Here is a 26,390-nt window from a genome sequence, read left to right as displayed (position 1 = left end):
CTCCCTGAGCCCACGCACGTCCCTCGGGCTGTCCCGCCACTGGCTGCAGGTGACACTGCCTGGACTTCTCTCTTTCTCAAAGGGAGAGCTGACAATTACATCCGAGATGGAAGAGCTGTCAAATGCTCTCTTCTATGACAGCGTTCCAGAATCATGGACACGTTATGCCTACCCCTCCCTCCTCAGCCTGGCCAACTGGTATGCGGACCTGCTCCTGCGGATCAGGGTGAGCAGAGTGCGTGTGGCTGTCAGAGCCTGGGGTGCCCCAGGACTCTCCCCTCCAGTGCACTGCTTTATTGGTAACTGATTTATTTCTCAGTGTCAGTTTAACCAGCCTGAAGTACCTGAAAAGGGCTGTCACTCCAGGAATGGGAGCACAAGTCTGACCAGGGTTCCCATTACAGTACATTACCTTAGCAAAAAAACACCAGCCCCCCACCCCCCATTACAACCCTGGGTGTCCTATAAAAATATTAACAAAACTCGCTTTGTTAAAAAGTAACAGCAGCATTTTCTGCACTATGAATTCAGGGTTTCAGCTTCACTGCTGCAGGGTAATCTGCTGCTTATTCCTCCCACACCCCCTCCAGCCAGTTTCCATTTTGCAGGATCAGCTGAAGCTTGGGTTACGCAGAGCAAAGCATCAGCTCTGCCACAGTGTCCTGCAGCTCACAGCACGCCCTCCATCCTAAAGGACTCTGCTGGTTTATTTTCCAGGAACTGGAAGTCTGGTCAACAGATTTTGTGCTGCCTGCAACAGTGTGGCTGGCGGGATTCTTCAACCCCCAGTCGTTCCTCACAGCCATCATGCAGTCCACAGCCAGGAAAAAGCAGTGGCCACTGGATAAGATGTGTCTGGCAGCGGATGTGACCAAAAAAACTCGAGAGGAAATAACATTTCCCCCTAGAGAAGGCTCCTACGTGCATGGGCTGTTCATGGAAGGTAAAAACTGCATCTCGAGGTGTTTCAGACACGGAGCAGGCCCAGCTCAGCCCTTCTTCTCCCTTGTACAGTGTCAGCATTTGCTGGCCAGTCTGCTCTGCCCCGCGCTGGCAGCAGCTCAGAGCAGGGAGCCCTGGGTGCACCTGGGTCCATCTGGGTCCACTTGGGTCCAAGCTCAGCCACCAGCTGAGGGCAGCACTGCCCGGATCACACAGCCTTTCCAAACCAGAGATTTGTGTTTTAGCAATTCAGGCTCCAGCTCATGAACCCCAGGGCTCCTGGACCTACAGGGCTCTAGTGAATACATATGTCACATTCTTAGTTGATGCTCGAGTAAGACAAATTGAGAATCTTAAATCCATGATAATTACTGCTAATGAGAGGGAAGGAGGCAGTTCAGCAGAGCAGCTGAGGCGTCCACTTAGACAAAAGCAGAGAGCACACAGGACAGCATGTGACAGATCCCACCACAGCCAGTTCACCTCAAACTCTGCAATTCCCACATAAAACCGTGCTGAAGGGAGGGGTGGGGACACAGTTTATTCAGACATCCCACACACAGTAAGGCAAATGCAGTCGTGGGTCACAGTGAGATGAGAACATGTCAGACCTAACGCCCATGGAGCCACTCCACCCACCCTTAATCTTGGAGCTGCCAGCCATGCGTAGCTGTGAGGGAGGGCCCCGGGGAGCGGCCCTGGGAGCGGCCAGGGGGAGCAGCGGGGCAGCGTCAGTCCCTGACAGTCCCCGCTGTCCCCGCAGGCGCGCGCTGGGACGTGCCCTCGGGCTCCATCGCCGATGCTCGCATGAAGGAGCTGACGCCCGAGATGCCGGTGATCCTGCTCAGAGCCATCCCCGTGGACCGCATGGACACCATCAACGTCTACGAATGCCCCGTCTACAAGACACGGACGCGAGGGCCCACCTACGTCTGGACCTTCAACCTGAAGACAAAAGAAAAAGCTGCCAAGTGGGTCCTGGCTGGTGTGGCTCTGCTCCTAGAGGCCTAGATTTAATGACAATGGAGAACAGCAGTACTTTTAGTTGTAAAAACCTCGCCGCTGTGTTACTCGGTCTGTGTTTGATTGTACCAGAACCATTTTAGCAAAGTTTCAATAAAACCAGTGCTGGAAGCGCTGCCGTGAGCAGCCTGCTCTCGCAACACACGGGGTTCTCAGGGCGGATACTGGTTTTCCACTGGTGGTTTCTGACGTGGTGCTGGTGGGGAGCCAGACCACCGTGGGAAGCCAGACAGAACAACTGCACACAAGTGCCTGACTCCTTTCCCTCTTCTGGCTCTCCATCTTCCCACTGCTCTTTGTGTGATGGCTCAGTGCAAACTGAGCAGAAACTCCTCACGCTCCTGCATGGAGCATCTGTCTGGCTGGAGCAGACAGGAGAAGAAAGGTGGAGATTTTACCCAGTTCACCCACACCCAACCTGCACAGCCCAGAGAAGGTCCAGCTGCAAACAGGCTCCTCTCTAAAGCATGTTATTTCTATTTCTAGGGTACAGAACCTACTCAGCCTTTTCTTCACAACAAATCATTTGTATCAGCAGTAACACACTTTAAGGGGAGCAGATTTGCCAAGGCTGGTCCCTTTGGCATAAAACAATTCACCAAAATCCCAGCCTATGAAATATTTGAACAATTAGTTCTAAAATACAGTTACCTCAAACTTCCCTCATAGCTCACAGTCAGACATGCCCCAAGGGGAGGCACAGAGAGCAGCTCATTTCTTTACAGAGCAGTAGTATTTATAATCAGTTATGACTGAGTTTCACACCATCAGTTTTTTTCAGGTGCCAGAAATCCTGATTGTGGCACTGCCAGATCAGAAACACTTTACCCTGCCCACACTTTACCCTGCACTCCCACACCTTTTTACCTGGCTTCCAAACACCTTCTTTGCAGGATGTTATGGTTCAAGCCTCCTACTTCCAGGAAGGAACATTTCAAACCCACACCAGCACCAAAAGTCTTCTCCTGCCCTTTCACAACTCAGGAAAGACACTTGTAACATATCTGACTGTGAAGGAGCCAGGCTAACCCTGCTGAGGGGGAGGCCATGGCCAGGTAAGTGAAAGGGATGTGGGAACACGCAGCACCCTGGCACACGTGCAGCAGTGCCAACTGCACAGACTGTGCCCAGCACAGGAACAGGCAGGAGAGACAGCCTGGAGCTCACAAGGGCTGGAGTCACCGGGCAGTGGAACCACCAGGAATGCCAGGACACCACAAAACAGAAAAGCAAAATCAACTGCCCTTGTTAACCAACACTACAGGGGCAAAGCAAAGCCCTGACTGGATACAAAGACAAAACACTTTAAGTATTCCAGCAATGCTTGAGATAGGCTGGTCAAGACAGCACAAACACAGTCTCTCTCTGAGAAACTCTGAAAGGGACATTTCAGAGAGGGAGTTTTATTTCCATGCATGGAAAATACCACTCTATGGGTTCTCTGCCAGTGGCTCTTCCAGAAATTCTAGTAGACAAAACCCAGTCAGGACCTCAGCATTGATCCCAGTCCATGGCAGCCAGTACCCCAGAGGAATCGAGAAGTTCTGGTTTTCCCCTCATCACCTGCATGTTCATGAACTAATTGTTCAAATCTTTCTTTCATAACAGAGCACTGCAGCTATTCACTACAGTCAGTGCAATATAATTCCCCATAATGGCAGCAAACTCACCCAAAGCAGCAACTTTTCTCCTTTCAAAAGAAATTCTTGATCAAAGGTGTCACCAGCTTCACCCACAGTTTCACATAACGACTTGGCTGCTCAAATGTTGATGTTGAGACCACACCTGAGCAGAGGTAAAGCTGCTCTTGCTCCTGAACAGAGAAAGAAACATCATTTCAGTAAATCCCAAGTGTTAAATTATATAATGGTCTTTCAGAGAAGCAAACTCAGATAAAGCTGACCAGGGATCTTGCCACAAGTATGCACCATTTCTCCTCAAGAATTTGCAATTAAAACTCTACAGAGAGCAAGGGTAGAGGGTTTTGCCTTTTTGTGCCCCACAGCTGCATGAGCTGAGCTCCAGTTTCAGAAAACTCCTCAAGGCCAGGCTGTAATTGCCAGAAAAGGAAACCTCACCCAACCCTCCTGGGACTGGCTTATGCGGCTCTTTCTAGACACGGCTCAGGCGCCGTGTTTGCAGATGAATGTGCAGTTGTGATCTCAGCTAAATTACCAGAAACACTCGGGCCCCCCCAGCCTGCACCCAGCTGCAGAGGGAGGAAATGAACCACCCTGCTGATAACCTGCTCACAGCACGTGAGAGCAGTGCTTTGATCACAGGTAAGTGGGGTTTTCAGCACAAACAGTCAGGTTTTCTGCAGGCAAACAGGGAGCAGAGCAGCTCCTGGAAGTTTGTTCATCATCTTTTTTTACAATTGGAGCTGTCACAAACAGCAGAAAATGCTCTGCGCTATTTAAATCCAGGGTGGAACAGGGAAGCAGAAACCAAGTACTGGAAAGTAAGACCAAAAAGATGAACCAAGACATTAATCTGCCAATTCACTCTAATTTGAGAGCCCTCAAATGCTCCAAGAGCTATAGTCAGCCCTGCTGTGAGGATTCTGCCCCATGACCATCCATTATGGTGAGATCTGAGCACCAGAGGCAAGGCCAGTTCCCTGAATCAATCTCAGTTCATTCACAGAAGCACCCAAAGACACCCAGACCACTCACATTTCTTCCCAAATCTCAGCACACATTTTTAAAATGGAACTGAACATTACACAGGCAAAGTGATTTCATGGCAGCATCCCAGGAATGGATTAAGTCTTCTAAAAAAGACCACAGAAAGTAAACACCCAGCCCATCTCAGAATCAGCTTCCAGCAATCAGGAATGGTTTAAAGCCCTTTGAATGAGATCACTGCAGCCCTATGTGAGAAAATTCCTTTGTGTCACATTTCCATTGATTTTCCCCTTCCATTAGAAACAAGCAGAGGCAAGATATGAATTGAAATACTCAAGCAACTCTTCCAGTAATAGAATTGTTTTTGATTAGATACACTCTGACTCATCCCAGGGAAGAGCCCTGATGCAAGAGGGCAATTCCCATTGATCTTGCAGACAACTCTGCCAGCACCTGCCTCACACAGTGCATTTCTGAGGTCTCCAAGTCACACAGAAGCACCAAACATCTGCTTTGAAACAGTACACTGCAGGAGAAATGACTTGGGATAGTCAGTTCCAGCAGAAGATTCAGTCAAGACAGCTGGAGAACCAGGCAGGATTCGGAGCAGCAGCAGAACTGCTGAGCACTACAAGCTGCCTAATTAGAAACAGCACAGAAAAACCCTGGGACATTGAATATCAAACCACTTAAAAATGTTTGTGTCAAGATTATATAATGTCATTATTATTCAAGATAAGGATTTTGTCATAGAACTTCATGAGCATCCCAGCCAGTCCCACCCCTCTTCCAGTTGGAGCTCAGCCATTCCAAGGGCCCGGCCTCATTAGCCCAGAACCTGCCATGCCCTGGGCAATGCTCAAATGCTGGGGTTAAGGCTCAGAGGGGCAGCGTGGCTGGTGGGCAGAGGAGTCAGCAGGTCCTCCAAAGGCTGTGTGCACATCCAGCCCTGAGCACTCCCCGAGGTCACTGGGGACACACATTCCTTCCCGTCATGGCCTCATTTCCCAGCACTGGGCACTTGCAGCAGGCAGCTCATCAATAGTCGCTTCACTGACAGCTCCTCAGCACTCCCCATGCTCCAGCAGCTTCTGAGTTATTGTAGCTGGAGGTTTTTATTGCCACTGCGTCCTCAGCATCCCCTGTGCGACCCACAAGTACAACATCCCCACTGCATCCCCGGAATCTGCTGCTTACCTGATGCAGCTGCTGCTGCAAGGCTTTATTTTCTGTCACTATTGCAACCTGAGCTTCCAAGTCCCGATGAACTGATCGATATCCAAAATTTGGAGAGCCAATCAGGGTCAGGCAGGGCAGGTCACTCCCTGCCAAGTACAGCCAGAGGCCTGCAGGAAAAATGAGGAAGAGAGGCAATGTGAGAGCCAAGGAAATGGCCAGGGTGGGCTCACATGGTCCCTTCACTCAGCATGAATTAAATGCTCTAAACATGGATTACAGATTCTGTACAGGAGCTCGAGAGCAGAGAGCAGCCCAGCAGGGCCTGCAGGGCTGCTCTGCTGTGTGCAGTGTGTGCCATGTGTGCTGTGTGTGGGGTGTGTGCCATGTGTAGGGCGTGTGCCATGTATGCTGTGCGTGCCATGTGTGGGGTGTGTGCAGTGTGTGCCATGTGAGGGGTGTGTGGGGTGCCCTGGCACAGCCCAAATCAGTGTTCTGACTGGGAACAGCAGCACCCCCAGTGCGCCCCAGGAACACACAGGCTGTCATCCCAAAACAACCCAGAGTGAGTCCTGTCACTGCATTAGAGGCTGTTTTGCACTACAGTGAATTTGGAAATGCCAAGAGAAGGCAAACAGGTTTTCAGTGAAGGAACCAGCCCCAAAGTCCCAGCCAGACAGGCTAAGTCTGTCCAGCCTGTCCCAGGGCCAGGGACCAGCCCTAATCCCAGGACCATGACATGAAGAGGCATCTCCCAGCTCTGGCAGGTGAATTCACATGCCACCGTGAAGAGACACAGATAAGAAGTGCAAATTATTTCACACCCTCACTTCCAGAGGAGACACCAGGAATGAGATCAGACTCTTGTCAGGGCACCTGGCCCCCACTGCCACTCACCAACACAGCTCCCACAGCTCTGCCAGCACAGAGAGCAGGACAGAGCCCAGGACAGGTTTTCAAGGGAAAGATGGAAGCATCACATTATTCTCAAGTACATCACTGCAGCAGGGCAAGAAGGAACAGCCACAGGAGCATCAGGACTGCTGCCAAGGAGAGGCTGTGTGGCCACTCTGCACAAATGGAGCCAGAAAGCCTTTGCTCTCCTCAGCAGAGCCCTGGGTGAGTCTCTGGTAGAGGCTTATCCCCATGGCTGGTCACACACAGACTGCAACAAAGAACCCATAGCATAAAAACCACCTCAGCCTTAAAATAGCAGCAGGTTTCCCAACTCAGCCCCAGAGCAGTTCCAAGAATGCCTTGAGTAAGATGCTGCCGATTCACTGCCAGTTCCTGTAAGCTGCTCCCCGCCCCCACAGCACACTCACAGAGCTGGCACTGCCCTAATGCCTCCAGCCCCCGCGGGCTCACCCCAGCACAGTGGGGCTGGACAGCCCAACACGGACCCTGGCAGCCACATGGCACAGAGTTTTTTCACATTCTGCCACCAAACAGGACCCTGCCAGGGGCTGTCTGGTGCCTGACCAGCCATGGCTGGACCTCGGCCCAAGCAGCAGCCATGAAGAACAGATTCCTTGCCTTCCCAAGTGTCCTGTGGCAGTCCCACAGCCTTTAGAGGTCTCTGGTTACACGGCCATCTGGCAGGATCTGCTCCAACAGTGACTCACCTTCCAGCAAGGGGAAGCACAGCTTCCCAGCGCCAGTCAATAGCAGTGACAGGGTTTATCTCACAGCACCCTGCCACCACAACGTGCTTGGAAGGGACCCTGACTCCAAGGGATGCACCCCTGTCACCCCCAACACCACACCAAGGGCAGTGGCAGGTGGGCTTTGGGATGGACAGCTGCTGGCAGTCCTGCTCAGACGTGCACCCCATCTGTGCAGAGCTCTGCCACACCTGCACGGGCACCCACGAGAGACATCCCTGGGAGACACTCTGCATGCAGACACAAACAAGTTAAAGGGAGCAGTAGGGGCATGTAGCACAGCCCCAGTGTTTGGGGATCCCATGGGAGACTCGAGGGTGTCTCATGTCTCAGCCCAGAGAGGAAGCACCAACAGGCACTGTTTGCTGCTGGGAATCTCATGTCCTCAGCCAGGAGCTAGGCTCCATGTGCTCCTTGTGCACATGCCCGTCACATCTCCAAGGCTTCCTCTCTTCCCTCTTCTGTCCTTGTCCTCTCTGCCACACCATATGACTCCTGCAGAAGGAAATGAGGTGAATCCAACCTGTGCCAAGGGCAGAGCATGCTGGAGGAGGAGCTGCACACTGATCCTCCCAGCACTCTGAAGGGGAATGGAAACAAGTCAGCAAATGTCTCCAACTGTCCCTCCTGCTAGCACAGGAGCTGCTGAACTCCAAGCCCTGCATCCCTCTCCAAGCAAACCACAGAGCAGAGACCCCAAAGCACTGTCCCACGAGGCCTGGCTGGCCCAAACAGCGCTGGTGACCATCTGCACTTTGGTAGCTGGGAAAAGCAGCCCTTGTTTCTGGACTCGGTTTATGCCAAACCACATCCCACTGGGAGTTAGCAGTGCTCAACAAAGGCAGAACCTGGGAACCACAGTTCGCCCAACCACGTGCATCCTGAAAGACACAGGACACCCCGGGCAGGCAGTCAGGGCCCTCACTCGTGCTGCCCTGTGTCAGATAAGGGTTTTCCCCGCACTCCTGGGCATGCTGGGGAGGGACACTCTGAAATCTGTTTGTCATTTCAACACAGAGACACCCAGTAGCACCCAGGGATTTTCAACAGTTGCGAGAAGGCTGACTGGGCAGCTTTCCCTCCCCCGCCAACTCTGAGCCTCCCTTAAGCACCCCTGCGAAAAGCAGGGGGATGAAGCCATTCCTGCTAACAGCTCTCTTCAAAACAGGCATGGCCAGAGCCCCAGCGTTCCAATCACAGCCCAAACACTCCAGCTGGAACACTGTGCTGAGCCTGGGCACAGTGTATCCAGCAGGAATCCAGGCTCTCCCAGAGAAGACCTCAAGGACAGCGTTCATTATTAACTCACTGCATGTTATCCCATATTCCTTCCTCAGCCCCTTGCCCTCTGGCTGCCCTGACTCCCATAAGCACATGCTGCAGCTCCTCACACTGCACCCCCTGTGAGCTGGGAACGGGAGCTGGTGCAAATCCCCCAGCACTGACATTTCCCCTTACAGACCTGCTGCTGGGAAAGCCTCAGGAGCAGCTCCCTCCCAGCACCTGCCCCTGATACCCCTGCAGAGTCCCCAACAGAGCCAGCACTCCTGCCTGCTGAAACCAGCCCAAGGGATACAAGAAACTGCACCAGGGCACTGACTGCATCATAAACGCATCCAGATGCTTCCTTTCCTTCACATCACCCTTCTCATCCAGGCAGTGCTTCAGTGCCACCACAGGGACAGCTCTCACATCATCCCTGCGACTGTATTGAACCAAAGGCAAATTCAAGGCGTCCCCCAAGTGATCAAAACCCTCCCTCCAGGTTACACAAGCACGCTGTTTGAACTTTGGAGGAGTATTTTGAAGGTTAAGCCCAGACTGGCATCCAGCCAGCCCCTTACTCCTTTCGCAATCCAAATGCACAGCTCTCACACACCTCTGAACAAGACCCCTGGGGATAAGGGCACCTTACCTTTGGCATGGAACGTCCAGCCAGCACGGGAGTACTCCTGCAGTTGCACCCTCTCCTGCTGCTGCAGGCAGCAGACCTCACTGTAAAATTGATGCTCAATGTAAACGTAGGCAGCAGGGATGGCACCTGCCACCCCTTTGGCACCAAAAAACCCATTGACCTCTGGCGAGGCCAGGAGGATCCGGTACTCAGCCCTTGTGCCCAGGATGAGGTCCATGTAGGCCTGTGTCAAGTTGAAGTAGCCAGTGGTGAGGTATATCCTGGCATCCCGCTCAGCCTCTGTCAGCAGTGTCTCTGTGACCATCTCGTCTATTTGAATCCCAAAAGGTTTCATTTGGATTAAGGGATAGATCCAGGTGTCAGGTTCTGGTTTCAGACCCCCAGCTGTTTGAGAGCCTTGCTGGGATAAGAGGGAGCTGCCTGGCTGGCTGCTGTGGAAAGTCTTTGCATGAAGGAGCTCCTGCCGTGTGCGGGCAGAGTTGATGACCTCCATGACCCTCCGGTTGGCAATCTCACAGTAAGCCACTTTGTCTCCTGCAGGAAAAGCCAGAGAGATGTGTCTGAGGTCTACACGCACAGAGTTACATGTCACCTCTTAGACACCAGGGAAAACTACTGACAGGACATGGATACAGGAACAAACAGGAGCCAACACAGAGTGCACATGACTCTGTCTTAAGGCCCAAACCAGCTGGTTCAAGGTCAGCAGAGCTACATTACAGAAGAGAAATGCTCAGCACCTGGCAGCAGCCTGAAAAATCCTCTGAGAAAGCAGAGAATGAGGGCAAGGCTACGCTGACAACCAAGAATGAGCTGGAACACACAAACTCCCACCCCCAGCCTGAACTTACATCACCCAGCAGTGCAAGGCCAGGACAAAAACTGATGACGCAATCAGCCTGGCATTTCACTGCCCTTCTCTGCCCAATTTTACGCTTGTTCCCAGTCTTTCTGAACTGATTCCCATTTGATTCCCAGAACAAACTCTACTACAAAAGATTAATTACCAACAATAGCAGCACATTCATAAACCCTTCAGAACATTCACACTCAGAGCACCTGGAATTGCAGCTGCTAATATCAGAAAAACTTCTCAAAGGACTGAAGTTCTTGTTTAAGGCCAAAACCGGCGCATTTATGAGGTAGCAGATTTACTTCCAGTCTCTGCATGCCCTGTCAAATCAGCCTGTGACAGCCACTGTGCTGGGAAAACCCCAACAGACCCAGTACTGAAACTCAAGCAATCTTACTTATAATACTGGATGGCACAAAACAGACACTCCACAGCCTGAACAACAGACACCCAGCAATTCCCACATGGAAGGAGTCTAAGTCATCCTTAAGCCCTGGCTGTCACTCCTCTCCTCTGGATGCCATCACCCAACCAGGTGAGACAGCTCCCTCCTACCTTGGTATGGGTGTACCATTCCCTCCATCATCTGGACTGTATCATCTTGCTGTAACTGCAGGGACACATCTCCAATGGCATCCACAAGCTCCGTGAAGAAGTCTGCAATCTCAGGAGAGTCCCGCAGCAAGACGTAGCGGTCCTGACGATTGGTGAAGTACAGATCACTCAGGTTTGCACTGAAGAGAAAGGGAAGAGATGGGTTCAGAGCACGGGCACAAGATTCTCAACCTCCCAGGCCAGGCCACAGGCCTCACTTTGGGATAGCTGCACTAAAGCACAAATTGGCCATTTCCTTCAGAATCTCGAAATATTTTTCCCATTAAGAAAGACTCGCTTTCATTTGAGAATCTCATGTGCAGGAACTCTCCCATCTCAGAAGAGCACTGATAGCGTCACAATGGAGCCCAGATGTTCAGACAAGGCTGGCAGCACAGACTCCCTGCCCAAAGGCCAGGGAACGATGGCGCCAAGGCCGGAGGCAGCAGGACTGACCCGCTCAGGATCACGTTGTCATCGAAGAGATAGACCTTGATGTGCTGCAGCCCGATGGTCTCGTTGAAACGCTCTGGAATCAGGAGCCGGAGCAGTCCACGCAAGTTTGGGGTGTGGAAGAGGGACACACGGACCTGCTCGGGAAATCGCTGCAGCAACGGGATCAGCATTGTTCGAGAATTCTTCCTGCCTGGGTCAGAAAGGGAGTCTCTCACAAACTTCACACAGACAGGACACATCACCACACAGCTCTTCAGCTGGTCACAAGGTGAGCACCCCTCCCATCCACTGGCACTTCAAGTGTTTTCCTTTTCTCTTTGTTTTTTTTAGATCACTTTCATTTGCACTCTGTTAATATTGAAACTGACATACAGAGTCAGTCACAGGGCAGGTCTGACACTTTTCAAGCTTAACGAAGCCTCACCAGCACTGGCAACACATCTACAAGAATCACTGCAGATGACCACAGGTTCCTGATTCAGTGTGCTGCTGCTTCCAACAATTCCCATTCTCCTTTCAAAATGAAAATGTAAGCGAGCATGATGAGTAAGGGCAAATGCACTAACAAATGAACGAAGCAAGACTACACAAGTTGCACAGAGTAGTTTGGCCTTTCTTGCCCCTACCACCTATTTTTGGAAGAAAAGCTCTTCAGCTTGAAGGTTTTTTTGGGAATATGCAGTTCTGGAATATGAAAGGCCAATCCTGAAATGTGCATGCTTTAAGCAAGTAGGTCCAATTGGCCAAGATACCCACTCTTAAAAGAACTGTCTCTCTAGCCTAACAGTAAAATCAGGCTCTGACAAAAGCAATGAGCAGCAATTCCTACCCCGGGAACCCCTGGTGTAGTCGAGGAGAATGGAAACTCTGAGGTCAGGTGAGTCTTTTGCTTGCAGTGATTTCTCCAGTGTTTCTTCTAAGCAATACACCTGCAGAGAGAGTTCTCTCCTCATTACCAAAGCAAATACACTTTCCAAGGGGAAGTGCTTGGCAGCAGGAGACGGTGGCCAAGACAGCTCCCACACCCTGGTGCGAGTCCTTCCTCCTTGTGCCAAGCACAGCCACTTCAGCCTTTGCATCTGCCAGCCTGGCAGCCTCCATCAGCCTAAAGCCACAGATTAAAGGGCCTCAGTTTTACGTGTCCATATTCTTTGGGTCCCACAAAAGCAATTAATGTTCACAGAAAAGTCCCAATATCATTCCCAAATCACAGACTCGCATCACCAAAGACAAACATTGGCAGGAATTCGCTGCAGTTTTATTCTTGAATTACAAGGTTGTTTGTCACATGCAAATTCAAATCCTGTGTGCAAGCCCAGGCAAAGCTGGACACAAATCCTATGCAGGCTCCATTCACCTTTACCCTGCCAGGGCATTTACTTCCTAACATCAGAACCTGGCCAAGGCCAGGCTTCTTCCTCAAGCCCTTGCGCAAAAATGCTTTTGTTTCCAGAGGAAAGAACAAAAAAAAAGGTAAATACCACAAAGCAAAGCTGATCCCCGTCTCAAATGCAGAAAATCAACCCTCCATCTGTGTCCTGCACCTGGAGCACCAAACACAGCACTACACACCTACAGCTCGAATCCCATTCAAGAAAAATACCAGGAAAAAACAGATTCCCATGACCTGAGTTTACAAAGTCCCCCTGAGCACTCTGAACAGCAGACCAGTCCTTCCTGACATTTCCAGGATAACTATCCCCTGAAGAAGTGCAGCAGACCCCTGACTCTATACCAGACCTCAACCAGAAGCATGCCTCCCTTTCACATCCCTCCCCTCCATTCCCCTCCTGGCCTTCCCAAACCCTTCCATACTCACCAGCTCCTGCTCAAGGAGTCCTGTTCCCAGGTACAGTGAGGCCATCACCACCCGCTGCCTGGCTGCTTTTATCTGCACCTGGGAGCAGCAAAACACAAGCTCAATTTCACACAGGGCGTCTGGACCTGAGGAGACATCAGCCCAGACCTGGCAGTGCTGCACTCCCGTGGGAGGATGCCCTCAGCCACATCTCTGCTCTGGCTCCCTGGCCTTGAGGGAGGAAAGGTAACACATGGACAGTGGAGATGTAAAACACACGGAGCTCTGTGGAGCCACAGCAACACCACTGCTACCTCTAAAACTGAAGGAAGAAACTAGTGCTTTCTGGGAAACTGAAGAGCATACTCCCTGCAGCTAAACCTACTCCATATGAGAGCAGTTACCAGGCAGCAGCTGCAAAACTGGGATTGTATCAAACCATTCCCACAACTTGCAGCCCCTGCCTTACCTTCAGGAGTTCATAGAATTCCGCCGGGGATGAGAGCACCTTGACACGAGAGCTGGAGATCCCAAACTCTGGGACTAGATTCCCGATCCACTGGAACCTGTGTGCTCCTTCTGGGCAGAGGGAACACGGTGGGGCTGTGACCACTGGAACAGGAGGGGTGAGTAATGGGGCTAGAAGGAGCCATGATGATCTGTGCAAAGAAAGATGGAGAAATTCTTTGTAGTGAAACTTCTACTTCCCAGCAAGACTCCAAACAGGTAAAGCAAGAGCTGCAGGCAGGGATCCACAATGGCAAGAATGCCTTCCCTGGATCACCAAAGCCAAATGTAGAAACAGAGACACACAGGCAAAATGTGGGAGAACAGATCTGAACATCACCAGCTCCTCCGCTGAACTGGCATGGAGATGAGGGGAAACTACTTCATCAGGACAACACAGGATGGGAAGGAGGCCGGGAGCTGCAGAAAATGAGAGTGGGGATGCTCAGGTGTCTGGCAGTGCTGTGCTGGTACCACCTGTACCTGTAACCAGCCACTTCTGAATTATCTCCATCACACACACATCAGCCAACACTCCCTTCACGTCAGCTTTGTGCTCAGCTGGGCTGAAGTTCAGGTTTCAGGTTTAAAGATCACGTGGGTTAAAGAGAAAAATGCCTCCATCCCTCAACCTTATCCAAAAATAGATCTGCAGCATACAAGGTGATCAAGTGCAAGCCCCAGTATAGGTAGAGCAATCACACCCCGAGAATGACCCGAAAAAGGAGCAAAAAAGGAGCGGCTATGTCCCAGCAGGAATGTGCCAATGGCCACAGCAGGGATCCATCCCCCTCCAGCAATGTCACCGAGAGAGGGTCACAATTTCCCCTGCAAACCTCACAAAAGAGGAGGTTTCCACACGTTCCCTGTGAAGGAGACGTCAGGAAACTCATTCTTCAAAAAGAAATTTCGGAACAAATTTAATTTCTTTGAAGTCACTTTGGGAAGAAACCAGCTTACTGCCAGCATCACACAGCGGGTGACAGGAAGCAAGCAGTAACTTCTCCTCTCCGAGGTTTCACACATGCAAATTCATCCAGTCATAGAATAACCCCTGGCAGGAGTCTGTTCACATGACAAAACCACATTTCAGCACAATTAGCAGCAGCAGCAGCTCCCAGGAGATCCAGAAATGCATGAGCAAGGGACTGAACTGCATCCCTGAACGCACAGGAACCATTCCAGTCTGCAAACCCCACTCGTGGGAGCCGGGATTCCCGGGATGGAAGCAGGCTGGCTGTCTCACCCTGAGGACCAGCAGGTCCCCGGGCCAGCAGGCAGCCACCGTCCTGTGGCCCATCCTGATGATTCCACCACCACCACACACCAAGAGGAAACTTGATCACAACCTTTACCAGAACTTGTTACGAGGAACTTCTGGCTTTTTACCACAATCCAGAGCCCAAATGAACACAGATTCCAGGAAGATGATTTCACTCATCTGGTTCATGATACAACTCTGGATCTTCACAAGGTTTCCAAACATCCTTACAAGGAAACCAGTTCATAGTGGTGTTTCCTGGCAAATCCACGAGTTTGTCACTGACTATTCATGAGCACCGAAATCTGAGTCAGTCAGTGCAGGAATTCTTGGGATGGTGGGTTTTAACAGATCATGTGGACTGGGCTCAGCCTGAATACCCAGAAGTGACAGAGATCACCAGCACAGACTGTTAAAAACAATGCAAATATCCCCTAAAAGGTGCAGAAAAAAATTAAAGCAGAACAGAAACACAAGAAATACCATTTTTCAGGCACATTCTTCTAAGTCTCTACTGAACCTGAGCACAACCTCCACACACCTTTGCTCACCTCAATCCTCACAGGCCACATACACAGAGAGCAGATTCCCTCTGTTCCATCTCTGCAAGGGAGCATGGCACAAAGAGCTACAGGAATTTACACTGGATCCAAAAACACAGGGTTTTAAAACCCACCTAATGCTCACCCCACAGAGCAGTGGCATCATTGGGCTATAACCCAGCCCCGCAGGTCGCAAACATCCTCTGGAATTACTCCCAGAGAGGAGGCAGTGGCAAATTTTATGTATTTTACAATAACAACCAACAGAGAAGAATATTGTCCTCATTATCCCATTGGCCAACCCAATTACCCTTCCAGAAGCCAGACCAGTGGCCAAGCAGACACTTTCCAGAAACACGATTCCCAGAAGGCATTTTCTAGCAAGGATTGTTGGGAGTCCAACTGCACCTGCCTTCCTGCCTGTGGCCCTGTACCTGCCTGCCTGGATCCAGGGGCAGCTCCCAGGGCAGCTCAGAAGGCTGCAGACAGCGATGGGTTGAGCTTGGAGCATCTGGACTCTGACTGGAACATTTGGAGGAACATCAACCTGCAGCACCAGCACTATTTGGTTTGGTCCAGATTAATTCTGCATAGGTCAATTTATCCTCACTAACTGCATCCTCCAGATTTTTCACTCCCTAGGTAATTTACAGTGGGTCAACATAGTTTGGTCTTTCAACCCAATACTGAAATTTACACCTCATTCAGCATTGAGAACCTATGGGTTTTAGAATTATCAAATAAATCTGTATTTTGCTTCAGCCATAGAGCCATTGGCAGAGCAACTGGCTCCCAGAGGAGCAGCTTCTACCCACCAGTGACTGACATCAGCTCAGTGACTACCCAGTACAACCAACCCTTGCAACCACGCACATACAACTACCAGAAACCACATAACATTATGAAGAAATCATCAAAATTCCACACTGTGACAAAACAGGTTTCAGAGGAACAGAAAATGAACTAAGGGGGAGCCCTTTCCATGTACTTCACATCACTGAGTTAACCAGAAAGAGAAAACGGAATCAAAAGGAACCACCTCAGACCCCTTCTGAGTAAAAAGTTTACCCTAAATAGAAACAACGGATTTTCTGAGGTGTTCTATTTTTTAAAATGTAGGTTTGGTACGAAACTCACAATGCAGCTGAAACTCGTATTCACTGTAAAACCTCATCTTCAGAGCCGGAGATGAAGTGAAACTGGGGGACACAGTGCTGTCCTTTCACCCACACACAGCAGCACACAGGGGGATCTACAGCGCTGCTCTGTCAACCCAGTGATTGCTTTCCAGGGCTCAGCCGAATTTATCTGCCCTAAAAACACTGGCGAGACCAAAAGAGAAGTGTAGCAAGAATTTCCTTAGTGGGAACAAGAGCGCAGACTGATGATGCAGCTCCTCCAGGAGCGCGGCGACAGCCTCTGGAGGGTCACTGCCGCCGGCCACTGTCACCGGTGCCAGCCACCGGGCACGGCCGTGGGGCACGTCTCCTGCCCCTCACGGCTCCTGCCCACGGGCAGAGGGGGCTGACACCTGTGACACCTGTTTCGGCCCCGTCCCGCTCGCCCTCCGCGACCACCGGGCCCGGGGATACTGAGCCGAACACGCAAGCCCGGCCGGTGCCGCCCCGAGGGCTGAGCTGTGACAGCAGCGGGGCGCCCGGGAACAGCGGGAGGCAAAGGAATGGGAAATGAAGGGGAAATAACGCTCAGCTCTTGTCCCCAGGGCAATGGGACACTGGGGCTAGCTGCAGGGGTCGGCGAGAGCAAAGCCGAACCCGGCTCCGACCACAGCCTGGGGGTCCCGGGCCGCCCCTCAACCCTACGCGGCTTTTCCAAGGGGCTGGGCCGGGCCGGAAAGGGGAAGCGGCGAGGGGGGGATGCCCCGGTAACGCGACACCGACTGCGGGGGCGGCCGAGGGCTCCCGCTGCGTGGCAGCCCCGAGAGAGCCGGCGGGGTCCCGGCCGGTCCTTACCTGCGGGCGCGGCGGTCGCGACCGCGGGAGAGGCGGTCGGAGAGGCGGCCGAGCAGCGCGGCCAGGCCGAGGCGGCCCCGCGGCAGCCAGGCCGAGAGCCGCCGCCACAGCGCCGCGCCGCCCGCCGCCATCGCCCGCGCCTTCCGCTTCCGCGCTGCCATGGCGACACCGCCTTCCGCTTCCGCGCCGCCTCCGCGCCTTCGCCCCGCCCGGGCCCGGCGCGCGGCTCCCGGGAACGCCGGCCAGGCCGCGCGGGGTGTCCGCCCTTCCCCGCCTTCCCGCCCGGCCTGCGAGCGCGGAGCCCGCGGAGGGCCGGGAAGGGGCCGAGAGGAGCTCACGAAGGGCTCGTGGTCCGGCGGGGCCGCACCACGGCTCCCCTGATCCGCACACGTGGGACGGGCTCTCGCGGAGCCAGATCGGCTGCCCGGCAATGTCACCCCCCGGTGTCTCTTCTCCCCCCGGGGCGAGTCCCGCCGCGGCTGATGACTCCGAAAGGACGTACACGGTTCTTGCCCGCGGCGGAACCGGCGTTCGCCGCCCCGCCGTGCAGGGCAGAGTCCGGGGACCGCTGGTCCTCCCCCAGTGTGGGGAGCCGGTCCCAGCGGGGAGCCCCAGTGCTGCGTCGTGCCCGTCCCGTCCCTCCTCCGCTATGCCTGCCCGCCCCGGCAGCGCTCCGGGGCTCGTTTGCATTTCAGAGCAGCCGGTTCGCCGGCGCTGATTCCCAGAACTGCCGCACGGGGTTGGTCTCTGCCGGGCAGCGGCCGCTCCTCCGGGGCAAATTAAACTCTTTAAAATAAACCCACGGACAGAGCTCAGGTTGTGTGCGAGCTCAGAACCAACAATTGCCAAACGGGTGGGGAGGGGAGCTGCGGCGCCGCTCCTGCCGCCGGGCACCCTTCCCACCGGGGCTCCGGCCGAGGGCCCGGGGCGGGGCGGAGGGCAGGGGAACCCCCGCGGACGGAGCCCCGGACAGCAGCCACGGGCAGGGGGCTCCGGTCCTCCCGGGCTCCCCACCAGCCCACACGGCCGCAGACCAGCCAAAGCACCAACTGCGCGGATCTCCGGGGCCTCGAACACGGGGACCGAACAGCTGCAGAGCCGGGAGCCCCCGCACAGCCCCGGGGGCGGATTCCCCCTTGTCTCCGGTCCGAGGGTACCCCGCGGGTCCCCCACGAAGCGCGGCCGAGGCTAGCCTTGCACGGAAATCAGGGCTGGCAACGTGGAACGGGCAGCCCCAGCTGCCCCCCCCTCAGCCGAGCCCAAACCCTCGCCAAGGCGGGCCCGCGGCCTGGCTGCCCCAGCAGAGGCGGGGGACGGCGGAGGCCCCCAGGGCCCGGCCCGGGGCTCTCCGCTTCTCCGCAGGCCGAGGGGCGGGGGCAGCTGCCCTGCCCAGAATGGGCTGTCGGGCCGGGGCCGGAGCGGGAAGGGCCGGGGCTGGGCCGGTGGGGCCAGGCCGGGGGCCCGGGGCTGGCAGAGCGGGGCTGGCGGGGGGCCGGGCCGGGCCGGGCCGGGCGGGGCGCGGGCGGTGCCGCCGCGTTACAAGAAGCCGCGCAGTTCCAGGAACCCGAGGGCGGGCGTTGCGCTTGCTATAAGAGGCCGCCCCGGGCCGCCTCGGCAGCTTCGCCGCCGCGCGCTGACCCCCGTCTGCCGCCAAGACCGGCTCCCGCGCCCCAGGTACGGCCGCGGGAGGGAGTCCCGGAGAGGACGGGGGGAAAGCGGGGATGCCTTCGGGGGGGCGATCGCCGAGGACCGGGGATGCCGGTGCTGCCCAGGGAAGGGGATCGTCGGGGATGTTGGTGCCTCAGCGGGGCGATAACCGGTGGCCTGGGGTAACGATGTGCCCCCGGGCGTAAGAGAGCAGGAGGCCATCAGAAGCGGTGCTCGAGAGAGGGGGGAGAGCAGGAGACCGCAGGTGTGCCCGTGCTCCCGGGAAGGAAGGGCTGAGCACGGGAGTGCCGATGTCGCGAGAGGACAGTCGCCGGCAACGGGGGCTGCCGGTTCCCCCGGGAAGGGAGAGCCAGGGATGGGTGCTGCCGGTTCCCCGGAAGAGAGAGCTGGGCAGGGGGGCTGCCGGCTTTTCTGGGAATGGAAGCTGGAGAAGGGGATTGCCGGGAACCGGCAGCGCTGTTACTGCGGGAGAATAACAGCCAGGGACCGGGAGTGCAGGTGTTCCCGGGAAGGGAGAGTCGGGGACCGGAGTGCCGGGACTCACCGCTCTCTCTGCCGCAGGTGATGGTGTAGCAGCGGCTGCTGCTGGCAGCAGCATCCAGAGCACACGAAGCTGGCTCCCTGCGCCATGGTCACCCACAGCAAGTTCCCCGCCACCGGGATGAGCCGCCCCCTCGACACCAGCCTGCGCCTCAAGACGTTCAGCTCCAAGAGCGAGTACCAGCTGGTGGTGAACACCGTACGAAAGCTGCAGGAGAGCGGCTTCTACTGGAGCACGGTGACAGGTGGTGAGGCCAACCTGCTGCTGAGCACCGAGCCGGCTGGCACCTTCCTCATCAGGGACAGCTCAGACCAGAGGCACTTCTTCACCCTGAGCGTCAAGACGGAGTCGGGCACCAAGAACCTGCGCATCCAGTGCGAGGGCGGCAGCTTCTCCCTGCAGAGTGATCCCCACAGCAGCCAGCCCGTGCCCCGCTTCGACTGCGTGCTCAAGCTGGTCCATCACTACATGCCACCCACGCCCTGCGCCGTGCCTGAGCAGCCTGGGGGGGCCCTGCATCCCAAGCGCACCTACTACATCTACTCAGGCGGCGAGAAGATCCCCCTGGTGCTGAGCCGCCCGCTCTCCTCCAGCGTCTCCACCCTGCAGCACCTCTGCCGCAAGACCGTCAATGGGCACCTGGACTCCTATGAGAAGATGACTCAGCTGCCAGCCCCCATCAAGGAGTTCCTGGACCAGTACGATGCCCCTCTCTAAGGGGCCAGCGGAGCAAGGTCACATGCTACAAGCACAAGAGCAGGGGACAGGCACAATGCCCCACCGGCACAGGCGCTGGCAGGGCATGCCGAGCCTCTCCATCCAGGAAGGAGAGAGGGGGAACTGGGGCAAGCTGCCATGGGCTCAGGGCTGTGGCCAGCATAGCTGGGCACCCTTGGTGCTGGGGGGACTCCTCATCAAGCATGACGCCTCCTCTCCACAGGGAAGAAGATGGCTCCAACCAGACTGTGGATGTTACAGTGAACCCATTGCAAAGCCCCTGTGGGCTTGGGCAGCCAGGACAGCTCCCACAGCACGGGGGAACGTGTGCCCTGCCAGCACCATCCTGGGGGTGTCCTGGTGAGAGCCCCTTCCACCCTGAGAAACGGAAAGCACTGGAGCCCAGGAGTGCCTGATCACTTTTCCTCAGTTTTAAGGGGAAGGTGTTTTTTGCCCATACTGTACCTCTTGCTGCCTCCTTGCGGGTGAAAGCTCCTTTCACATCAAGCCCCAGACTAAGAGGTCGCTGCCTTTGCCCCGTGTTGCCATTTTCCAGGGGACAAAGCCTTAATATTCCCCCTGCCCTGCGGTGGTCTGAGTTAGTGCACGTCACGCTGCAGTGATGGTCCTGCTGATGTGCTGTGAAGCTGGAGGGGAAGCGATGCTGCTGAGTCCCACACAACCGCATCTGCAAGGATCACCCCGAGGACACTGGGCCCCTACTCCCTGCAGTCACACCCCACCTCTGCCTGGCCACTCCCGCAGACCCCAGCTGTGCTGCTCTGCAGGGCACCAATTCCTGCAGGAACACAGCAGGACCGTCCCCTGGAGCGTGTCATCTCGTCAGTGCTTTTCTGCGTCCGCCCAGAGAAGTGGTTGGGTTTTCTGGCTTTTTTTAATTTTTATTCTTATTTTTTTAACCAAAGGGATGTTTACAGGCCAACGTGAATCACTGTCTTTTATAAAGATTCCATCTTCACCTCCAGCCTTGAGGGCTGAGCAAAACAATGCTTGAAAATTCAACCAAAACCAAACTCAGATGAAACTTTGCACATATTTATATTTATATTCAGAAAGAAAATGTTTCCATAATTTATAATAAAGAGCACTATTTTTTAATGAAAACCATCAGATTTGGTTTGGTTTCTCTCTTGCACCCCTGAGGCCGCTTGGCCCCGGCACAGTGCTGGGATGTGTTTACACCACGTAAGCACCGTTTCCTGGAGCCGCTGTCCACGCCGGGTGATCCCGCCGGTGACTCAGCCCGGCTGCTGCGTAAGCTCTGTCCCAGCACTCAGGTATGTCTGAGCCCTGCGACGGATGTCCCCCGCCCGCCAAGCCACGAGGATGAGATCTGCTCCCGGCTCGGCTCGCACACGCAGTGCAGCCACGGGACAGCAGACATAGCCCTGGGCACAGGAGGGGCCGAGCTGGTGGCCAAGGCTGGCCTGTGGCACAACCCCAGTGCAGGCTCCTGAGGGGCCGAGCAAGTCCTGCCTTCCCCCAGCCCTGTTTTGGCACATGCCAGGGTGAGGAGCTGCAGGAGCAGGGCAGTTTGAGGTGTAGGAAAGGGTCTGCAGGTGCTCCCTCTGGGAGTGTAGCGGGCTACCAAGTTACTGCTCACCCCCACAGCACAGAGAGAAAACCTGTGTCCTGTGTAGAACCCCAGCCAGGCACAAATGCCGAAGGGAGAGGAGAGGATTCAATTCTCCTGGGGATGTCCTTGCCCCCAGAAGGGCCTGTCCTATGCTGCTAGGGGCATGAAGTAGGCATGGGACTAAACCTGCAGCTCTGTCTGGATGACGTGCAGTGCAGTTCCTGGCTGAAGAGCTGAATGCAGGGATGTGGGTGATCCCCTGGGAGCAGATCAGCCCCCCAGAACTCCCCCAGAGCCCCCACCTGTGAGGAGCAGGCTGTGCCAAGGCACTTTTTGCCCAGGCCCCAGTCTGCAATCTCCGCACTGTAGGCATTATGCCTGGCATCATGAGCAGTGCTCCCGCCCCCACGGGGATCCCCAGCTGCTGGGAAAAGGATTTCCTTAGGAATCAGCATGGACCAGAGGGATGGTGAATGTGCCGGTCCAGGCTGTGGGCATGGCACAGTCCCAGTGGCTATTCTGGGGCTGCTACGTGTGGCTGTGGCATGCGTGCTGCCAGCAGTGCCACAGCCTGCCCAGGCACCCACTGCAGCTATGCAAGGAATGCCCACACGCATGGGTGGCCGCCTGCCAGGCCCTGCAGAGGCACATCCCTGGGTTTAGGGCTCCCAGCAGCACATCCCTGAGTTTAGGGCTCCCAGCAGCACCAGTGACTCCCGGCCCGTGCCAGTGATGGCATGGGAGCCGGCACAGCAGCCCCCAGCTGGCAGGAGCATCACCACTCCCCCAGGCAGGATGAGGCGAATCAGGGGATGAAAAGCAGGGCCCTGGGGGTTTATGAGCACACCCAGCCCGCCTGGCAGAGCAAGGGGTTCACAGCACCCCGAGGTGGGGCAGAGTGGGAAGCTGCCCCCGGGGACAGCAGCCAGGCTGCCCACAGTGACCCTGCCCATGTCCTCCCAGCCAGACCCCAGCCTTCCCATCTCTGTGGGAACAGCCCCAGCTTCTTCACTTCCCAGAAGGACCCTGGCATTGCCGACCAAGGGCCTCTTCCCTCGCGGTGCTGCAACCCGCGGCTGAATCAAGAATCCGGGAAGCTCCGCCAGCCCCGCGGCTTTCTTGGAATAAAGCCAAGCTCGCGGCAGCAGTGACGCGGTGGCCGGCGGGCAAATCCCTGCCCAAGGTTTCACAAACCTCTCTCTGCTCCGGAGCAGCTGAGCGGACTTGGCCCTGCGTTTCGTAAGCAGTCTATCAAACGTGTCCAGTTCCCCTCTGCCCTTCACCAGCGCTGGGGCAGCTGAGCTCCCCCGGGAGGGTGTCTGGATGGGGAAGATGTTATCAGGGTGATCAGATCCTTGTCACCGTGTGATGGTGCCAGGAGCCAGACTGGAATTTGCACAGGGCTCCAGAGGCAGGGCTGGGACATCAGTGTCCTGCAGCTCTCCACACCCCAGATCTCCTGGGGCTGGCACCAAGCAGCACCAGCAGAACCCAGTGCAGGTCTAACCCCGTGCCATCAGTTTCTCCATGCTGTGATGGTGGCCATGCAGAGCACGGTGAGGGCGCCAGCCCCAGGGAGAACCCGACAAGGTGCTGGGGCACAAAGGGGTGGTCAGGCAGGAACAGGCTGCTGCCCTGCAGCCCCCCGTCCTGCCTCAGCCTGGCGTTCCCATGGGGTGCGGGGTGGCCACCAATGCTTCCCATCACACTGTTGGCTCATTACTGGCACAAGAAGGAAGCGTCCACCGGGATGGTGAACCTGAACTCTGCGGGGTCAGGGGTGCAGGAAACCTGCTCTGGTGTGTACCAGCCTCTGCAGAGCCAAAACAGGAAACCAGCACAGCCGGAGATTGCTGCGGGCATGGCAGCAGAGGGCTCGACCAGCACCGCAGCTCTGCCGTGGCTGCCCCGACCATGCAGGAAATCCAGTTGGTCACAGGGAAACAGGGCAGACCCATGAAGGCTCCCCAGCCCCACAGTGGCACCCCAAGGACTGGGCAGTGTAGGTCCCTGGGGCGGCAGAGGCAGGCAGGGAGCTTGCTGTGAACACCCGACCTCGCGGCACTCCCTTCACGCACTTCTTCCTGCTTGGCTCTGCAGCGCCAGGACATTCCCACATCCACCAGCACGTTTCCCAGTAGAATGCAGGAAAGGGCTGTGCAGCAGCTGGGAACTTACTGTAAATGGCACCACCTGCTCCTTACGTGGCAATTGCTCTTCAGGCCAGGACCACGGGGATGCTTGGGAACAGGGACTGGGACATCTGCTCCCAGTGAGCTGCCAGGAAGCACAAGCACGAGCTCCTCAGCAGAGCCCAGAGTTGGCAGTGATGGTCCCAGCTGCAGGCCCAGGACAAGAGACAGCTGCTTGGGCTGGAGGAGGAGCAGGGCTGCAGCTCTATGTCCCCAGAGCCCCTCGGTTCCACAGCTGCCCCTCATCTTGGGCCTCTGCACTGAGGGTACTTACTGCTCAAAGTCCCTGTCCTGGTAGCAGCTCAGCTGCCAGGGACCTGGACCAGAGCCATGGTGGCTGAGGGAGCCATGGGGACTGGCTTGGCCCTCGCTCTCCCTGGGCCAGGTAGGGCTATTAGCAGGCAAGGAGCGGGGGTGGCAGCAGGACACCGTGCCCAGGCCAGGAAGTATTTTGGGATGCAGCTGAGCCCAGCAGGCTGTGTACATCCCCATGGAAACTCTACTTTGTTGCTGCTTCCCCAGCCAGACCGCGCCAGCTCCAGGGAGCCAGCAGCTGTGGATTCCTCACTCCTTCCATCAGCAGCTATGAGAGCTGCTCTGCCCCGGCCCAGCTCTGCTCCCTGGCAGAGCCCTGGGCCCGGGGCTACACTGCTCTTGCACCTGCACTTGCAGGGAGCAGTGATGTGCCAGCGCTGGCTGTGGTCACTCCTGGGCACACAGCACAGGAGGTCCCTGTGGGTGCTCTGGCAGCAGGCTGCCAGCTGCCTGGGTGTGCTTGCCCAGCACAGCACAGAGTCCTCAGATGACCCTGGCAGAGCAGCCATGGGCAGGTGCCAAACCCTAGCCCTGGAGCATCCCTTGGCCTCACATCAGTCCTGGCCTCGGCCACGGCACAGGAGCCAGCAGTGGCAGAGCCACACATGTGACTGGGGATGGAGCTCCAGGATGTGGGACCCTGTGTCTGCAATCCCTGCCCTCCTTGCCCACCCCCTCCTCACCAGCACACACTCCTGGGGGGCCTGAAGTCCCCACCAGCCTGGGGGCTCTGCCCATCCCGTGGCTCTGGCTGCCATGAGCAGAGAGCAGCTCCAGCCACCCCAGTCGGGCGTGGGGTGATGGGTGCCAGTGGCGCCACTTGGGCGATAATGGGGAGTGTGGCTGACAAAGGGCACAGCTGGAGCAGATGCTCCCCAGAAGGACCCAAGGGCCCTGTCTCAGCATTTAATGAGTGGGAATGGGAGCGCTTTACTGTAATTCCAGTAATTACATTGTTCATCCTTGGCAGCCGACACCAGTTGGTGTCCAGCGCCATGGGATCGTGATAAGCCACCTGGCAATGAGGCTTGGCAACATGCTGTGCCGCCGGGCAACCAGCCAAGGCAGGGCAGGGAAGGGCTGCAGAGCAAGGTGTGAGGTACGGGAAGGTTCCGCCCAGGAGTTCCCATCACTGCTGCGCAGGTGGCGGCCGGGAGGGCCCTGCTGTCCGGGGCTGAGCCCACACAGCCGGGGATCCCCAGCCCGCTGGCAGGATCCTAGCAGCCACCCACCCCTGTGGCATCCCCAGAACACACCAGGCCTGCTGGGCACTGAGCTGGAGTTGCTAGCAGCAGGATGTTCCAGCCACACGTGCAGCGGGGGTTCGGGGCAGCAAGGTGCCAGCAGGCACCTTGGAGGGGACTCCCCACCTGCCAGGGGCAGGAGAGGACAGGGGAAGGAGAGCATGCTGCCTGTCACCCCCGAGGACCTGGCATCCCACCCTGCCAGCACTATTGCAGCTTCCAGGCAGCCAGGAAGGCGCTGCCCCTGGCTCTTTTCTGCCATCGCCCACCCACCCTGGCTCAGCTGGGGCATCCTCGGGTGGTCTTCACTGGTGCTCAGGGCCAGCCATGAATGGGGACAGTTGGCACCCCAGGGACACAGTGTGGGAGCCCTGCTGAGTCATCACTTTACTGTTCTCGTTTTTCCATGGTGCTGTTGTGCATTTGCTGGAAGCCAGCTCAGAGCCATGACTAATCTGTTCTCAAAACAAGCACAAAGCAAGCGCGAGGTTTGTGCAAACCCACGGGGAGGAGGCGGAATCACAGCACGGGGCTGGACTCGGGAGGCAAGATGCTGGAGCAGCTGGGAATGCCCAGCCATGGAGCAGCTCTGCAGGCAGCAACCTCCTGTGAAGGGGGTGGGCACAGCAGAGGTGGACAAGGGCACTGAGGACCCCCAGTCTTCCCTTCCTATGGGGGGGCTGGGGTTCAGGCAGCATGCTGGAACAGGCTGCAGCACACAGGGCGGGCAGGCGTGGGCCATCAGCACTCAGAGCCCCGTGTACTATGGCCAGAGTTGGGGCTCT

At 56.0% G+C, this 26,390-nt stretch overlaps 3 protein-coding genes across 5 annotated transcripts in view; 2 read left to right on the top strand and 1 right to left on the bottom strand.

Moving 5' to 3' along the window:
- DNAH17 (dynein axonemal heavy chain 17) overlaps nt 1-2,076 on the top strand; it is a 31,961-nt gene extending 29,885 nt beyond the window's left edge. For all 3 annotated transcript variants that reach the window (XM_050981220.1, XM_050981218.1, XM_050981219.1), the window contains 3 exons: nt 83-226; nt 718-943; nt 1,706-2,076. In XM_050981220.1, coding sequence (XP_050837177.1) covers nt 83-226; nt 718-943; nt 1,706-1,953 — 618 coding nt within the window. In that variant the 3' untranslated portion in view covers nt 1,954-2,076. The remainder of the gene's footprint in view (nt 1-82; nt 227-717; nt 944-1,705) is intronic.
- PGS1 (phosphatidylglycerophosphate synthase 1) lies at nt 1,459-17,507 on the bottom strand. The gene is made up of 10 exons (XM_030230135.2): nt 17,332-17,507; nt 13,518-13,707; nt 13,070-13,147; nt 12,080-12,179; nt 11,251-11,440; nt 10,756-10,934; nt 9,348-9,881; nt 5,790-5,938; nt 3,636-3,778; nt 1,459-1,887 (listed from the first exon to the last, which is right to left on the bottom strand). The coding sequence occupies exons 1-9, from the start codon at nt 17,490-17,492 to the stop codon at nt 3,659-3,661; spliced, it is 1,701 nt and encodes a 566-aa protein (XP_030085995.1). The 5' UTR covers nt 17,493-17,507; the 3' UTR covers nt 1,459-1,887; nt 3,636-3,658.
- Nucleotides 17,508-18,870: 1,363 nt separating this feature from the next.
- SOCS3 (suppressor of cytokine signaling 3) lies at nt 18,871-21,385 on the top strand. The gene is made up of 2 exons (XM_030233775.2): nt 18,871-19,005; nt 19,561-21,385. Exon 2 carries the CDS (start codon nt 19,628-19,630, stop codon nt 20,255-20,257), a length of 630 nt encoding a protein of 209 aa, XP_030089635.1. The 5' UTR covers nt 18,871-19,005; nt 19,561-19,627; the 3' UTR covers nt 20,258-21,385.
- The last annotated feature ends 5,005 nt before the right edge of the window (nt 21,386-26,390 follow it).

The sequence above is a fragment of the Serinus canaria genome, chromosome 18 (assembly GCF_022539315.1).
Source record: "Serinus canaria isolate serCan28SL12 chromosome 18, serCan2020, whole genome shotgun sequence".
NCBI lineage: Eukaryota > Metazoa > Chordata > Aves > Passeriformes > Fringillidae > Serinus > Serinus canaria.
This window is presented reverse-complemented; position numbering and strand designations above follow the sequence as displayed.

What these genes read in the sequence shown, in the direction of transcription:
- PGS1 (XM_030230135.2), bottom strand. Translation starts at nt 17,492, where the DNA reads ATGGCAGCGCGGAAGCGGAAGGCGCGGGCGATGGCGGCGGGCGGCGCG. An exon ending in GACTCCTTGAGCAGGAGCTG is followed by an intron (nt 12,180 to 13,069) that starts GTGAGTATGGAA and finishes CTCTCTCTGCAG; the next exon opens with GTGTATTGCTTAGAAGAAAC. An exon ending in CTACACCAGGGGTTCCCGGG is followed by an intron (nt 11,441 to 12,079) that starts GTAGGAATTGCT and finishes TTTCTGACCCAG; the next exon opens with GCAGGAAGAATTCTCGAACA.
- SOCS3 (XM_030233775.2), top strand. Translation starts at nt 19,628, where the DNA reads ATGGTCACCCACAGCAAGTTCCCCGCCACCGGGATGAGCCGCCCCCTC.